Below are 17767 nucleotides of genomic sequence, written 5' to 3'. Positions count from 1 at the left end.
AGTTCAGTTCAGTTCAGTCACTAAGTCCTGTCTGACTCTTTGCAACCCCATGGACTGCAGCACACCAGGCTTCCCTGTTTATCACCAACTCCCGGAGCTTACTCAAGCTCATGTCCATCAAGTCAGTGATGCCATCTAAACATCTCATCCTCTGTCATCCCCTTCTCCTCCTGCCTTCAGTCTTTCCCAGCATGAGGGTCTTTTCCAAGGAGTCAGTTCTTTGCATCAGGTGGCCAAAGTATTGGAACTTCAGCTTCAGCATCAGTCCTTCCAATGAATATTCAGGACTGATTTCCTTTAGGATGGACTGGCTGGATCTCCTTGCAGTCCAAGGGACTCTCACGAGTCTTCTCCAATACTAGTTCTTCAGTGCTCAGCTTTCTTCATAGTCCAACTCTCACAACCTACATGACTACTGGAAAAACCAGAGCTTTGACTAGACCGATCTTTGTTGGCAAAATAATGTCTCTGCTTTTTAATATGCTGTCTGTATTGGTCATAGCTTTTCTTCCAAGGAGTAAGCGTCTTTTAATTTCATGGCTGCAGTCACCATCTGCAGTGATTTTGGAGCCCACTATTTCCATCGTTTCCCCATCTGTTTGCTGTGAAGTGATGGGTATAGACAATCTGTTTGCCATGAAGTGATGGGTAATAAACAAGGTATAGGTATAAAGGGGTATTTTTTTGTTTTTAGATAAAACCTCTGAGTTTTTCAAGTACTGAGTACTAGGGTTGATTTTATGTAGCATTTTAACAAGTGATCTGTGAGAGGCCCCAATACATTTAGGTTGTCACTGGCCATTTCTGTTCCCTTTATGATCTTTGCTCTGCTCCCTTAAGATTGTGCTCCTTTCCTACCCTCTCTCACCCCCACAGATCCCTGTACTTGCTTTGAATTAGAATACACCAGTACAGTGGATGCCGTCTTCAAGAAAACCTAAGTACGATAACTGTTGTTCAGTCGCTAAGTTGTGTCCAACTTTTTGCGACCCATGGATTGCAACACACCAATTATAGTAATAGCTGCTACTTACTTAATGTTTATCATAAGTTAATGTGCTATGTGCTCTGTGTATATTATTTAATCCTCAAAATAACCCAACAAGGTAGGATGAGGAAACATTTTTTCAGATGAGGAAACAGGCAGAATTTCACACATCACACAGGTATAGGGAGTTGGGATTGGGTCTCAGATCATGGTGTTGGGTCTCGGATCAGTCTGACTAGTGGTGTATCTTGACATCTCTCTTCCAGATAGATGCCTGAACAAAAGAACATGTGTCAATTTCAAGGAATTCAGGCATCCTGTAGATCCCAGAATTAGATCTCCTTGCATTTTAATTTAGCAGAGGCTTATATACAGTATCTGTGTCCAGAGAATGGACATCTCCATGACTGCTTTTCCCTTTAATTATGTTATTTTCACCCCCCAAAATACTAGGGAATAAATAATTTAAAATGTCATATTAGAATTTATAGCATAATCATTAGAGAAATACAAATCTGTATTTAACTACATACCTTAGAGATCTTGATCTTTTTTGTTTCCTTTCATGGTAAAAAGAGAACCCTTCAGTCTTTTATCACTTGTTGTCTTTGTGCTTTAGCCGCCTCGTCTAGTTACCAAAGTTGTTGTGTAGATATTTTCAGCTTCTTTCACATCTTTGTCTGTTTTTCCCTCTCCCACAGCTTGGCAGAGCTATAAGAGTGAAGAGCACCAGCACTGTTTGTATGTTTTCACACACAAGCAACGTGAATCTCAGTGATTTGTGTCTTCCCCATCAAAAGGGAGTCATGTTCTCAGAGCAGAGAACCTTCTGATTTCCCTCCCACTATTTGCTTGCATTTTGTGGACAGTGATTGATTTTATGTTGAGCACTGAGGGAAAGAACTCCTGGCACCTTCCATAGCCTGGTGTGTGTGTGTGTATGTGTGTGTGTGTGTTTTAATAGATAATATATTCAAATGGAGCAGAATTCAAAATGGTACTCATCAAAAGGTCTCCTGCCCTCTCAACTTGCTGTTCCCCAGAGACTAGAGACTTTTTACCCTGCCAGCTTTGAAGAAGTCAGCTTTTGTGTTGTGAGATGGCCTGTTAAGTGGACTGCATGGGAAGAACTACAGGCAGCCTCTTGGAGGAGGTTGTGAATCCTCAGCTAATAGCCAGCAAGAAGCTGGGCCTTTAGGGCCTCAAGGAAATGATTTTTGCCAGCAAGCTGAATGAGCTTGGAAGCAAATTCTTCCCTAATTGGGCCTTAAGATGAGAATGTGAACCTAGTTGACACCTTGATTGCAGCCTTAGGAAACCCTGAGGACCCAGGTGACTTGTGCCCAGACTCCTGACCCACAGAAAATATGAGATGATTTGTTTGTTGATTTAACCCCCTATGTTTGTGATCATTTGTTGTTTAGCAACAGAAAACAAACACATTATTTAATCTTCTGAGTTTCGTAGGGTAGAATGGTTTAATATCCACAATTTCATGTGATTTAACTTAATTCGAGGAGAGCAGTGATTTAAATCCAGTTTACCACAGAACCTTCAAGGTGCTAACCAGCCGCACCTCTGTAAAAGACTCAATTCAGGAAAGATGATACAATTAGCCACAGTCCCAGCTGCTGCAGTTGGGTGGAGGCTTTAATTGATAGTCTCATCATAACTGTATCACTCGGGTTTCAATCAGGGAAGCTGAGCAACACTGACTTGTGGGGTAAGGGAATCGTTACAGGAATTGGTCCTTATACAGTGGTGGGAGAAGCTGAAGTGAAGGTCTGCTGTGGTGGAGGGGGTTGGACCCAGAGGAGTTAACAACCAGTCCACCTGGGAAGCCAAGGACGTGGAGCCAGTAAGCTGGGGCTGCACCGGGCAGAGCGGCCGTTGTATCTGTGGGTCTGCAGCCAAGCTCCTGGTGGTGGCCTGGGGCCAGTGTTGTCAGCAGAGCTGCGGTTGGGAGGGAGAGCGGATGCAGAGTGCAGAGAGCAAGGACCAGCTAGGGTCCAGGGCACCTCCGTGTCTGCCTTCCACCACATCTAGCTTCAGTGATTTTTAGAGAGTGATGGCTGCTGCTGCTTCCTTTCACATCACACATTTCTGTTTTGGCCAGCTTTGGGGATGATCGTGGAAAAGAGTTGTAGCTTAGACAAGCTTAAATAGTACAGATCAGCACAGTCTCCGCCTTCTATCACTACACCTAGATTTTCTTCCTGCTTTGCCAACATTTCAGCAGGTCTAGGTAGCCTACCAGGTGAGAGGACTCAGACCTTCATCCCAGAAGTATCTGCAATTGCCCAGGTTCCGTTATCACTGAGCAGAGAAGCACCATAAGGTGCTGCAGTTGAGCCCCTTGGATTCTGGAAGAACTCCTTCCTGCTCCTGTTGTCCTGCCCCACACCTAGCACGCTGGCCCAGGACTCTCAGTAACCACTCCCACAGTATTTACCTCCAGGTCATGCAGTTCTTTGGTTGTATATGCTCTTTCTTCCCAGAACAGGGATTGTACTTTCTCCCTCAAACTGTAATTATGCTTGAACAGATCCTGATTATTGGTTTGGAGCTTAGTGAGAGGAGGCCGGGGCAGATACTGAAGAGGACAGCATTGTCTTTTCAGGCACCTTCAGGGCTTCTAGCAAGAGAAGGCTGCTGTCCTGTAGCAGGGAGTTGGGAGCAGGGTGCTGCTTCTCCCAGCCTGGAAAGTTCAAGTGAATCTTGGGGCTTAGCATTCCTCATCCACCAGATAGCCCCTTTCAGGGTTTCTCTGTCCAGCTCTTCCTCTCAGGATCCACATTTTGTCATAGATTTGTCAAGACTTTGTTCAAATCTTCTTCATAGATCTGATAAAATTAAATCTTGAGCCTAAGTTTTGGCAGTCTTTTCTGCAGCTCTAGGAAATAAGGGTATCTTTGAACACCAATCTAGAAGTTTTCTGGTTTTGACAGAAATCTTAGGCTTCAAGAGTGACTGTCATTTTCTTTTTTTTTTATTACTTTTAAGCCAGCCAGCACCAGGTCTTTAGAATCACTCATGTTTCCATTCAGATGCAACCACAACCACTACTACTAAGCTAACACTTCACTTAGTGAAAAATCTCAGTATTGTCACACTGCAACAGGCAGGGATTGTCACCATCCCACTTGCCATTAGGAGTGGGGTCCTCTTTGCCATCTTATCGGGGAATGATCTAGTTCAAGAATCTTATTTCCTGGAGCCACTTGTCTTTCTATCATAGTGTGAGTGTCCCCTCCTATTCCCCCATAGCCTGCGCTGAAACAGCCTAAAACAAAGGCTTGCTTGCAGGAAGTTACTTGGTAAGGAATCCCATGAACAGGGGAGAATTGGGGGGAATGAAACCGGGGAAGAGGAAAAGCAGCGTGAGAGTGGCCCATGGTGTTGGTTACCATTGCAGGTTATGGGGCTTCAAGCCTGCCAGGAGCCTTGAGGAGTTTTGTACAGTCTTCCTCAGAATGGTCCTGAAAGACGGCAGAGAGGAGCATTTATCTAACCAGCTGTCAGGTGTTGCAGAATCCAGGGACTCGCAATGAAAGGCACTAAGGCATAGATCAGCTTGTCTTCTCACCCCTGTGTCTGGTGCTCGTTTCTGCCTTGGATCTGAGATTCTGGTTCCCTTTTTAAAACATGTGCAGGGGTGACGTGCTGATAGTGGTGCCTGAGAAAGCAAGCCTTTCAACGTGTGATCATCGTGGGCTAGAATACTGAAGCCATGGAGACAGTTGGGAGCTTTTCTATCGTCAAGGTGTGGAGTACGGAGTATTTGAACCAAGCTGGTGTTGATAGAAAACAAAACTAATCAAATAGTGTTTTTGAAGGAAGAATCAGAAACATTAACTAGTTCGTTTCGTGTGTGTATGAGGGAGAGAGAAAGGAGGGTGAGTTGGCACAGCGGATTGAAGATTTCTTGCCTAGGAGAAGCATAGTGCTCATGGACAGGTTGAAAGTGAACGTGTTGATTGCTCAGAGTCATGCTGGACTGTTTGCCAGCCCACAGACTGTAGCCCACTAGGCTTCTCTGTCCATGGAATTCTCCAGGCAAGAATACTGGAGTGGGTTGCCATTTCCTACTCCAGGGGATCTTCCCACCCCAAGGATTGAACCCAGGTCTCCAGCATTGCAGGCAGATTCTTTATTGACTGAGCCACTAGGGAAGCCCCATGGACACATGGGCTCCTGAGTATTTTTAACATGATCCTCAGAACTCTGATGGCGTTATTTCATCCTGGGTATAAGGAAATGAGACCAAAATAGCGTGGGGTGCTTTGATCCAGCACTTAACAGTGGGTGATAAGTGAGAGCCAAGAGTTAGTGATATAATTACCTGAATCCAGAGCCTTTAGTGCTCTGTCTACTACTACATGCTGCTGTCACTTCCCACTTGTTTCATAATTCCTTTCCTTAGGATTTGGAATCGGTCCCGTACAGTTTAGCAGGAAAGAATTGAAGCAGCTCTTTTCTCGAGCCTATTTGCACTTGAAGTCTTAATTCTAACTGGTGGCACTGAAGAGTCACCGCTGAAGCGCCTGCTCTAAGGCCCGCCTTCCTTTAACCTTACCGTATTGCTTTACGTTGTGGGGCAAGCCGTAATCTCCTCCCTGATTCCTTTTCTTTCTTCCCCCTTGTCTCTTTCTTCCTCTTCCCTCCTCAGACCCAATATGAAATTCTAAATCTGGAAGCAGCTTATATATTTTCTGATGGCTATGAGCCAGTGAAAAGGTTTCCCACTGATACTGGTGAAACATGTATGATGATGTACCTGGGAGTAATGAAGAGTATGAGAGCAGCCGTAAAGACAGATCCTGACAATGTATTCAGAAAATCTGTCAACATCGAAGTGTATTTTACTTATCAAACATGTTCATAATAAAAACAGAAAATGGCCCTTAACATGCAGAGTAACAGTCATAGGTATTACTAAATGTCTAATTTGTTTTACTTCTTTGTATTTCTGCCTTGATCATTCATGTTATGTAGCTCAAATTTTTGAAAAGAAACACTTCTGCCATCGTTAAGGATTAGAAAGAAAATATTCTGGTGAAAAGAGAATAGAAAGGATTAAAAAAGTAGGAGATGGATCTGTAAAATGGAGTTATCACACAAGCAAGAAAGAACTGTAAAATGTTTACTTCATACTCTCTGCCAACCTCACAGCAGCATCATTGAAGATCTCCCATCTGAGCAGAATACATGGGCATCTTTGAGATATCAAATGTGTAGGCTCCAGATGAGTTTTTCTGTTATAAGGAAATTGTTAAAAGCTTTTGATTCATCCAAAAAGTTCTCTGGTTTATTAGTCAACCATTGCTATATAACAACAACCAGAGAATTTCAGTGGCATTTAACAAAAAACATGTTTGTCACAAATTTCGAGGTGAACTGAAATCACAGATTTAAGTTTGCAGCAGCTGGGGTCACTCTGATGGCCACCGTGGTTGAGTAGGACTGGCGGTTCTGTTCCCACTGCTGCTCATTTTCCTCCTGGGACCAACAAACTAGCTCTGTGTGTTCTTACCATGGCAGTGGCAGAAGGCAAGGGGGCAAGCCCAGTTCCCAAAAGGACTTTTGAAGCCTTTGGTCATATCACATTCACTAACATTTAATTGAGCTTTCCTGATAGCTCAGTTGGTAAAGAACTTGTCTGCAATGCAGGAGACCCTGGTTCAATTCCTGGGTCAGAAAGATCCACTGGGGAAGGGATAGGCTCTCCACTCCAGTATGCTTGGGCTTCCTTTGTGGCTCAACTGGTAAAGAATCCGCCTGCAATGTTGGAGACCAGGGTTTGATCGCTGGTTTGGGAAGATTCCCTGGAGAAGGAAAAGGCTACCCACTCCAGTATTCTGGCCTGGAGAATTCCAAATATTTAATTGGTCAAAGCTGATCTCATAGCCAGTTCCAAAGTCTTGTTGCAGGGAAGTAACACTCTGCCCATTGAGAGATGGTGGGGATCAGAAAACTGCTAGTAGGGACTATCTCTAAACAGTAATTCAGCATATGTGGACAATAGTCTTATAAGCTCTAAACTTCTAGTTTAAAAAGATAAAGTAGTCATTCTGTGTCATTTAGTTGTATTGAAAGAAATATATAATAAAGTAATATTTTGTCTGTAGTGAGGAAATGTAGTCAGTGAGTTCTATAGGGAAGAAGAGCGAGCATGCCTTCTGGAAGTTAATTAAGACCAAATGGGAAGAAACAGTCTGACCTCCATATATCCTGAAACTGACAGAGGGGAAAGGATTTTAGATAGAACAGTGTTACTCACTGTTCAGCACTGTTCTAAGTGGTGTGTGATTCACAAAAAACTGTGGAAAATTCTTCAAGAGATGGGAATACTAGACCACCTGACCTGCCTCCTGAGAAATCTGTATGCAGGTCAAGAAGCATCAGTTAGAACCAGACATGGAACCATGGACTGGTTCCAAATCGGGACAGGAGTATGTCAAGACTGTATATTGTCACCCTGCTTATTTAACTTCTATGCAGAGTATATCGTATGAAATGCTAGACTGGATGAAGCACAAGCTCGAGTCAAGATTGCTGGGACAAGTATCAATAACCTCAGCTATGCAGATGACACCACCCTTATGGCAGAAAACAAAGAAGAACTAAAGAGCCTCTTGATGAAAGTGAAAGAGGAGAGTGAAAAAGCTGGCTTAAAACTCAACATTCGGAAAACTAAGATCATGGCATCTGGTCCCATCACTTCATGGCAAATAGATGGGGAAGCAGTGGAAACAGTGACTTTATTTTGGGGGGCTCCAAAATCACTGCAGATGGTGACTGCAACCATGAAATTAAAAGACCCTTTCTCCTTGGAAGAAAAAAAAACTATGACCAACCTAGACAGCATATTGAAAAGCAGACATTACTTTGCCAACAAAGGTCCATCTAGTCAAAGCTCTGGTTTTTCCAGTAGTCATGTATGGATGTGAGAGTTGGACTATAAAGAAAGCTGAGCATCGAAGAATTGATGTTTTTGCACTGTGGTGTTGGAGAAGACTCTTGAGGTCCCTTGGACTGCAGGGAGATCCAACCAGTGCATCCTAAAGGAAATCAGTCCTGAATATTCATTGGAAGAACAGATGCTGAAGCTGAAACTCAAATACTTTGGCCACCTAATGTGAAGAACTGACTCATTTGAAAAGACCCTGATGCTGGGAAAGATTGAAAGGCAGGAGGAGAAGGGGACGACAGAGGATGAGATGTTTGGATGGTATCACCGACTCGATGGACTTGAGTTTGAACAAGCTCCTGGAGTTGGTGATGGACAGGGAAGCCTAGCATGCTGCAGTCCATGGGGTTGCAAAGAGTCAGACATGACTAAGCGACTGAACTGAACTGATTCAAAGTGGGTCTACAATAAGGAAATTGAGAGTATGCATTTTAAAACTTTTGTAGCAATTTGACATTGCCACAGTATTCAATCAGTGTTTTTACTGAATTATTGGTTCATGGCAGATTGGAAACTTAAAAAGCAGACTTAAAAATCTGTTCCTTGATGCAAGATAGTTTGAGAAGAGCTAAGATAGACTTTCCGCTGACTATAAATGAATATTTGCACTGCACAGAAATGAACCTTCTGATTTATCCATTAGTCTTTGAGGATTTGTGTTTTTAACACTTCATCACCAAGAATCTGACCATCTTTGAGTGTGCAGTAGTGTTTTTTTACTTGCAAGACTGGTCCAGATTTTCCCAAGGAAATGTCTTTGTATGAAGCCTCTTTGTATCTCATTTCCTAGCTTTTCCCTGCCAGCATCCATTTGACCTTGCTGCTGTAGTATTTACATTTTCATTCCATTATTGACAAGCTTGACAAAAGATAAATTACCACCAAGTGAAATTGTTTACTATGACATGAAAATACTAATTTTGACAATACTAGATAAATCTCTTTAAAATGTCCCTTCCACTTTTTTTTTTGTTTTAGCCCAATTTTCTTATACATTTCTGAGTTAACATCACCATGTTTGGTGAATTTATAAGGTACTTTCCTGTTCATGAGAGAGGCAGTTCTAAGTGAAGAAGTTACGATGAGCATTGATAGTAGAAGACCTAAGTTAAGAGGCATGACAAGGAAAGAGATTTTTAGGATGGAAGTAAAAGATGTTTCATTAAGTATGACTGACTTTCTTCCTGGCTGTATGACCTCGGGCAAGTTAATTAGTCTTTGTGAGTCTTAGTTTTCTCATCTGTAAAGTAGGAATTATAACATTACCTTCTTCAAGAATATTATCAAAATTAAGCACAGATCTTGGTACATAATAAATTTCAAAAATGTTAGCATTATGTTTTGTTTTTAATTATCTACCAGGTGTCAGGTGCTATAGCATCAGAGATAAAGGGGGTTCACTACCTCAGAGGAGCACTCAGTCTGATAGGGGAGTCAAAAAACAAATATGTCAGAAATGTAAACCAGACTAGTATGAGAATTTAATGCTATTACAGGGAGAAACACAGGACATTGTGGAAAATTTCAGGTAGGAGGAACACCTAACTTTTGACTTAGGCTTTGGGGAATGGGCTCAAGGTAGGCTTTTGAAAGAGGCAATATCTCAGCTGACTTAGAGAATGTGGAGGATTTATGAAGGAAAAATTAAGAGACTCAGGGTGGTTAAGTGGTTTGCCCAAAGTGACTTTTCTGCTTAATGCCCAAGTTGGGGTTTCAAGACAATCTGATTTCAAAGTCCGTTTTTCATATCATGTCTTACTTCTTTGTAAACTTGAAAAGTTTAAACATGTGATGTTATCTTTCTCTTTCTTTCCTCTGCCAATATCCTGGTTTTAGTAGGACTGTGACACATTCTTTAAATAACCACTTTTTCTCTTAATCTGTGCTGCTTTGTCCCCAAGCACATCTACCAGATTGCCTTCCCTGTTATGTTGACTCATGCTACTCCACTCTGCTGTACCGCCTGCTCTGAAACAGCAGACTGACAGTCCTCCACTGGCCACTGGGCGAGGCCTGTCCTCCTCCGCTTGGCATTCAAGACTTGCTGTAACATCATGAGAACTATCCAGGACTTCCACATTTCCCACTTTTCATGAGCACACATTCATGCCTCTGGTGTCATTTACATGCGGATATCACTTTATAAGGATGCCATTTTAAGGTTTAGATTAGATAAATTAACCTTCAGTCTTTAGATTTAATTACTCTGTTACAACTGAGTGCTCATTGCACACACACTCTTACTCTGTTATTTCTAAACATGATTTTATCGTTATGATCAAAAAAAGCTTGGGTGTCATCCTTTTTTAGTTCCATAAGGGTTCTTGGTTATTGTTGTGGTTTAGTTGCTAAGTCATGTCTGACTCTTTTGCGACCCCATGAACTGTGGCCCACCAGGCTCCTCTGTCCATAAGATTTCCCAGGCAAGAACACTGGAGTGGGTTGCCATTTCCTTCTCCAGGGGATCTTCCTGACCCAGGGATCGAACCCGTGTCTCCTGCATTGGCAGGTGGATTCTCTACTGCTGAGCCACCAGGGAGGTCCCAGGGTTCTTGGTACTCTACCCATAATGTGATGAGCTAACCTCTGCTCCTACATTTTTCTGGAGGGATCCTTTTATTGAGGAGAGGCAAGGAGAACAGTTTTGATTGTTAGAAATTTCTTAATAGTCAGAAACTCTTCTTTTACCATCCATCTGTTTCCCAGGACTTGCCATTGGAACCACAGATAATTGGTCTTTTTTTTTTTTCTGCCTCATGAGGTTCCATCAGACATTGAAAGATAGCTCTTACGTCTCTCCTTGGGTTTCTGTTACATAAATCAATAATAATGTTGTTTGTTCAGAGCTTTTTTCATTAACATGTCTCAAACTCTTCACGGTATTTTTGCCCTCCTCTGAGAATTCTAGAGTTTTGTCATTGCCGGTCTAAAGCCACGGGGCTTAGAACAGAAAACAGCATCCAACAGGACAGCAATGTAACATTATTCCTTTGATTACGACTCTATGCTTGTGTCTTAAAAGCCTATGATTGTTTTAGCTTTATAGTAACCAGCTCACATTTTGCATTCATTCAGTTAATATACCCAGATACTATATTTACATAATGGTTGTAGTTAAGCTAGCTCTTCCTGTCATCTACTCTGTAGTTGACTGTGTTTAAATATAGAACTTGCGATTTTTTAAGTTAGATTTCACCTTCATTTTGATCCATCTTTTTAGCTAATTTTGACCATTTTATCCAGTATATTTTTAAATGTGTTTCCCAGTTTTAGGCTGTCTCAAGACTTTGAAGCCTACTTTCCAGCTTGATGTACATCAGAAAACTAGAGACTCTCCACTCCATCTCAGGAGTTGACCAATGCTTCTTACACATGGTTCTGTTAGCCACTGTTCTGTCACTCCTCCACATCTTTTTGTCTTACCTTCAAAGATCTCATTTGTACATTCAGCAAATTTTTATTCAGTGTCTACCATGTGGAAGAAGATACCAGTGATATAGTGAAGACAGTGGTCCCCATCTTCTGAGCTAACAATCTGGAGACATCATGAAGTGTTCTGTTAAATGCTTTACAGAAATCAGGTTACATAGTTCTCTATGATACTCAGTTTCTCTGTTGTCATATCAAAAGGGGAGGATGCGTTACTTTTTACAAACTCTCTGTTGGCTCCTAATGATCTTACATCACCTGAAAATGGGAATCATTATCTTTCTCTTTTCATAGGTTCACAAGAACTTTGAGCTTGGAAAGTCTCCAGAGCTCATTGCTGACCTTTCTGTCTTTAATTGTATCTTTTAAACCTCCGAGCTCATTAGAGAGCAGCCTGTTTAGCCACATTTGTGGTGGTGACGGTGGCATCTAATCCCATTATTGGGATTCTTCTTGTGTTTTATGGTAACTTGGTTGTGAAGAATGTCTGTCCAACTTAAGCCATTTTCCCTTACACAGTCTTTGTCACTCCAATTCTATTTGTGTTTTATCTTTGTATTTTGAAATTATTTTTCCTAAGGAAAATAGCTGACTATCCTCAGATGTTTTTCTTCTCTTCTTAAAGCCCTTAAAGTGCCATAGTCACTTTCTCCAGGATCCTGGTCCTTTTCACTTAAACCATGTATTTCTTTTTAGTTCAACAAATGAAAAAAAACACTGCAGTACTCTAAGGGATGAAACTATCAACAATGCAAAGTGTTGTTTTTTTACTAGAATATTACCAAAAACATATATCCTCATAGTTCGTAGAAGATAGCCCACCCATATCCCTAAGTGTGGGTTCACTTATCCGTCAGGTGTCATCCAAACCTCAACTTGTCAATTCCCATAGCTGTATCATTCCTACCTATTCTTCCTTCTTTCCCCATTGGTCTAGTGCTCTCTGCTATGTCTTACACAGATTTTGAGTTGGACATAGATGTTTATTTTCTTAAACAGTTATGAGGATCCCCACCTTTTTCTGTAAATCTTTGTGGAACAGCAGATTCCCTGTAGTTGTCAAAATCTGTTAGGTTACCAGCTGCTACCCCATCCCAACAAGTCTTGGTGACTTCCATGAGATTTTATTATCTCTGTATTCTTTTTTCCTGTTGCTACTTTTAAGATTGGTGTCTAACACACTAATGTTCAATAATATTTATGATTAATCTCAAGAAGTATTTGCCTTCTCTTTTAGGCTGTGAGGATATCATTGCTGAAAGCATCTCATTAGATACCTTAATTGCCATCCTCAAGTGGAGCTCTCATCCATATGGCTCTAAGTGGGTACACCGACAAGCTTTACATTTCCTCTGTGAGGAATTTTCCCAGGTCATGACTTCGGATGTTTTTTATGAACTCAGCAAAGACCATCTGCTTACTGCTATCCAGTCTGACTACCTACAGGTAATCATTTATACACCTCTCAAATTCATTGTCATTCATATGTGCACCAGGAAGCCCATCTGTACTGTGTTATTCTCCCATCCAGGGAGCAGCCCACCCAGGAATGCCTTCTTCATATTTGTGCAGCCAAAGATTTCTAGGTCTCTGGCTCTTTGTGCACAATGCCACCATCACGGAACAGTGTGAACCAGCCCAGGTCCTAACCAGCTATTCACCAAAGGGGTTGTGGCAGTAGGCAGGGTCAGAAGCATATCCCAGTGGTGATTCTCTTGGCTTCTGTTAATAGTAGATTCACTATAAGAGTTTCTTTTATTTTTGGTAAAGTATCAGAAGATACTTACACTAAAGCAGCACAAAGTAAGAACAACATTCAATTTCTGACCTATTCGGACATTTCTTAAAACTCAATGTATGAGTCCTGCTGAAGTATACTAATGTTTTCAACTACTTATTTTTAGTCAGAAGTACATTTAAACAAATTCTTGTATTCTTATATATCATTTATAATTAAGTAATTTAAACTAACAGTATATTTAAAATAAGCTAAAAAAATACTTTGAGGTAGTTTATTCAAGTTGGTTTTTTGGCTTTTTTTGCACTGGCTGTATGACTTCTATGCTGGTAACTGTACAGCAGTGTTAATGTTATGAAGTTATAAACTCATTAAGCCATATCTTATTTCTTTGTATTTGTACTAGAAAAATTATGAAATGCTTTTCATCTCAGTCAGCAGTGCAGTGAAGGGTTAAATAATCCACTAGCATCTGTATTTTTCCTTTATACATTGCTTTGATTGCAGTACATATGTTGTCATAATCAGTCTTGATCTGTTTTCATTAACCTTATTATTTCACTGTCCTGATGCAGACATTATAGCAATTAGGATTTGTCAGTTCAGTTTCCCCCTCAGTTCGTCTCCCCCATCAGGAAGCTTCCATAAACCTCTTATCCTTATCCATCAGAGGGCATACAGAATGAAAATCACAATCACAGAAAACTAACCAATCTGATCACATGGACCACAGCCTTGTCTAACTCAGTGAAACTATGTGCCATGCCATGTAGGGCCACCCAAGACGGATGGGTCATGGTAGAGAGTTCTGACAAAACGTGTCCACTAGAAAAGGGAATGGCAAACCACTTCAGTATTCTTACCTTGAGAACCCCATGAACAGTATGAAGAGGCAAAAAGATAGGATACTGAAAGATGAACTCTCCTGGTCGGTAGGTGCCCAGTATGCTACTGGAAATCAGTGGAGAAATAACTCCAGAAAGAAAGGGACAGAGCCAGAGCAAAAACAACACCCAGTTGTGGATGTGATTGGTGATGGAAGTAAAGTCCAGTGCTGTAAAGAGCAATATTGCCTAGGAACCTAAAATATTAGGTCCATGAATTAAGGCAAATTGGAAGTGGTCTAATAGGAGATGGCAAGAGTGAATATTGACATTTTAGAAATCAGCAAACTAAAATGGACTGGACTGGGTGAACTTAACTCAGAATACCATTATACCTATTACTGTGGGCAAGAGTCCCTTAGAAGAAATGGAGTAGCCATCATAGTCAACAAAAGAGTCTGAAATGCAGTGTTTCGATGCAATCTCAAAAATGACAGAATGATCTCTATTCGTTTCCATGGCAAACCATTCAATATCACAGTAATCCAAGTCTATGCCCCGACCAGTAATGCTGAAGAAGCTGAAGTTGAACTATTCTGTGAAGACCTACGAGACCTTCTAGAACTAACACCCAAAAAGATGTCCTTTTCATTATAGGGGACTGGAATGCAAAAGTAGGCAGTCAAGAGCTACCTGGAGTAACAGGCAAATTTGGCCTTGGAGTACAGAACGAAACAGGTCAAAGGCTAACAGGGTTTGCCAAGAGAAGGCACTGGTCATAGCAAACACCCTCTTCCAGCAACACAAGAGGAGACTGTACACATGGACATCACCCGATGGTCAATACTGTGAAATCAGACTGATGGATATTCTTTGCAGCCAAAGATGGAGAAGCTCTATACAGTCAGCAAAAACAAGACCAGGAGACGATTGTGGCTCAGATCATGAACTCCTGATTGCCAAATTCAGACTTAAATTGAGGACAGTAGGGAAAACCACTAGACCATTCAGGTATGACCTAAATCAAATCCCTTATATACAGTGGAAGTGACAAATAGCTTTTTTTTTTTTTTGGACAAATAGCTTTAAGGGATTAGACCTGATAGAGTGCCTGAAGAAGTATGGGCGGAGGTTTGTGACATTGTACAGGAGGCAGTGATCAAGACCATCCCCAAGAAAAAGAAATGCAAAAAGGCAAAATGGTTGTCTGAGGAGACCTTACAGATAACTGAGAAAGGAAAAGATGCAAAAGACAAAGGAAAAAAGGAAAGATACACCCATTTGAATGCAGAGTTACAAAGAATAGCAAGGAGAGATAAGAAAGCCTTCCTCAGTGATCAAAGCAAAGAAATAGAGGAAAACAATAGAACGGGAAAGACCAGAGATCTCTTCAAGAAAATTAGAGGTACCAAGGGAACATTTCATGCAAAGATGGGTACAATAAAGGACAGAAAAGGTATGGACCTAGCAGAAGCAGAAGATAGTAAGAAGAGGTGGCAAGAATACACAAAAGAACTACACAAAAAAGATCTTCATGACTCAGATAACCATGATGGTGTAATCACTCACCTAGAGCCAGACATCCTGGAATGCTGAGTCAAGTGGGCCTTAGGAGGCATCACTATGAACAAAGCTAATGGAGGTGATGGAATTCCAGTTGAGCTATTTCAAATCCTGAAAGATGATGCTGTGACAGTGCTGCACTCAACATGACAGCAAATTTGGAAAACTCAGCAGTGGCCACAGGACTGGGAAAGGGCAGTTTTCATTCCAATCCCAACGAAAGGCAATCCCAGAGAATGCTCAAACTACCGCACAATTGCACTCATCTCACACGCTAGCAAAGTAATGCTCAAAATTCTCCAAGCCAGGCTTCAACAGTATGTGAACCGTGAACTTCCAGATGTTCAAACAGGATTTAGAAAAGGCAGAGGAACCAGAGATCAAATTGCCAACTTCTGCTGGATCATCGAGAAAGCAAGAGAGTTCCAGAAAAACATCTATTTCTGCTTTATTGACTATGCCAAAGCCTTTGATTGTGTGGATCACAATAAACTGTGGAAAATTCTTCAAGAGATGGGAATACCAGACCACCTGACCTGCCTCTTGAGAAATCTGTATACAGGTCAAGAAACAACAGTTAGAACTGGACATGGAACAACAGACTGATTCCAAATCAGATAAGGAGTACATCAAGGCTGTATGTTGTCATTCTGCTTATTTAACTTATATTCAGAGTACATCATGAGAAATGCTGGGCTGGATGAAGCACAAGCTGGAATCAAGATTGCCAGGAGAAATATCAATAACCTCAGATATGCAGATGACATCACCCTTATGGAAAAAACGCAAAGAAGAGCTAAAGGGGCTCTTGATGAAAGTGAAAGAAGAGAGTGAAAAAGTTGGCTTAAAACTCAACATTCAGAAAACTAAGGTCATGGCATCCGATCCCATCACTTCATGGCAAATAGATGGAGAAACAGTGAGAGACTTTATTTTTTGGGGGGGAGGGGGCTCCAAAATCACTGCAGATGGTGACTGCAACCATGAAATTAAAAGACGCTTTCTCCTTGGAAGAAAAACTATGACCAACCTAGACAGCATATTAAAAAGCAGAGACGTTACTTTGCCAACAGAGGTCCAACTAGTCAAAGCTATGGTTTTTCCAGTAGTCATGTATGGATGTCTTGAGAGTTGGACTATAAAGAAAGCTGAGTGCTGAAGAATTGATGCTTTTGAACTGTGGTGTTGGGAGAAGACTCTTGAGAGTCCCTTGGACTGCAAGGAGATCCAGCCAGTCCATCCTAAAGGAAATCAGTCCTGATTATTCATTGGAAGGACTGATGTTGAAGCTGAAACTCCAATACTTTGGCCACCTGATGTGAAGAGCTGACTCATTTGAAAAGACCCTGATGCTGGGAAAGATTGAAGGCAGGAGGAGAAAGGGACGACACAGGATGAGATGATCCATGGGGTCGCAAAGAGTTGGACATGACTGAGCGACTGAACTAAACTTGATGACTATTTAGAATCTTTGCGTGTCTTCTTAGAATGTAAAACACTTGGAGAGCAACCTGGATTATGCCCTAAGATTTTAAGTGCAGTACAAAGAAATGAGAAGCACATTGCCATTTCTCAGACTGTGCCTGAGGGGTCCTTCACCAGTCAGTAGCATACTTCCTGGAGATCAGTAGTGTCTTCTGCCAAGACAAGTTGCCATACTTGTTTTTTTCTGCTCCTGAAGGAGACAGCAGTAACACTGTATCTTTACACTTTTACTTTCATGTATTAATCTCCATCTTGTCCCCAAAAGAATTTAAGGCAGCTGTGTAGAAACCATACAGTAAGATAAATTTAAAACAGGGAAAGAAAACAGTTTAAAAAATAAATAAAGATGGAAATAAGAGTAAAAATTTAGTTTGAGCCAAGAGTGAGGTTACTGGACCAAATGTATATAATTGGGTCTATGTATTTGCTTCCTGGTATACCACAGGTTTAGGTCAGACATTTGAAACAGCCAGTGTAATGAGTGAAACATGGCATGTTGCACATTGTATATACTTTATGACATAAGAAGAGTCTTTAATGAGATTAACGTCTATCTGATTGCACTAAAATAAATATAAACTTTTTTATTATAGGCAAGTGAACAAGATATCCTTAAATATCTGATTAAATGGGGTGAGCATCAGTTAATGAAGAGAATAGCAGACAGAGGTAAGCTCAGAGAACTAGCTTGCAACTGTAAGTTTTTCCCAGAAGTATATGCTACACATCAGTCTTGACAGTTACCACTGTTGCCTGGTGAAAATAGAAAT

At 41.2% G+C, this 17767-nt stretch overlaps 1 protein-coding gene across 4 annotated transcripts in view; it reads left to right on the top strand.

The window, feature by feature from the left end:
• The window catches only part of BTBD7 (BTB domain containing 7), a 90774-nt gene that overhangs the window by 52268 nt on the left and 20739 nt on the right, over positions 1-17767 (top strand). For all 4 annotated transcript variants that reach the window (XM_061159331.1, XM_061159332.1, XM_061159334.1 and 1 more), the window contains 2 exons: positions 12625-12833; positions 17591-17666. In XM_061159331.1, coding sequence (XP_061015314.1) covers positions 12625-12833; positions 17591-17666 — 285 coding nt within the window. The remainder of the gene's footprint in view (positions 1-12624; positions 12834-17590; positions 17667-17767) is intronic.

Source organism: Dama dama, chromosome 13 (genome assembly GCF_033118175.1).
Source record: "Dama dama isolate Ldn47 chromosome 13, ASM3311817v1, whole genome shotgun sequence".
Lineage (NCBI taxonomy): Eukaryota > Metazoa > Chordata > Mammalia > Artiodactyla > Cervidae > Dama > Dama dama.
The sequence above is the reverse complement of the archived record's forward strand: the minus strand, read 5'-3'. Positions and strand labels throughout refer to the sequence as shown.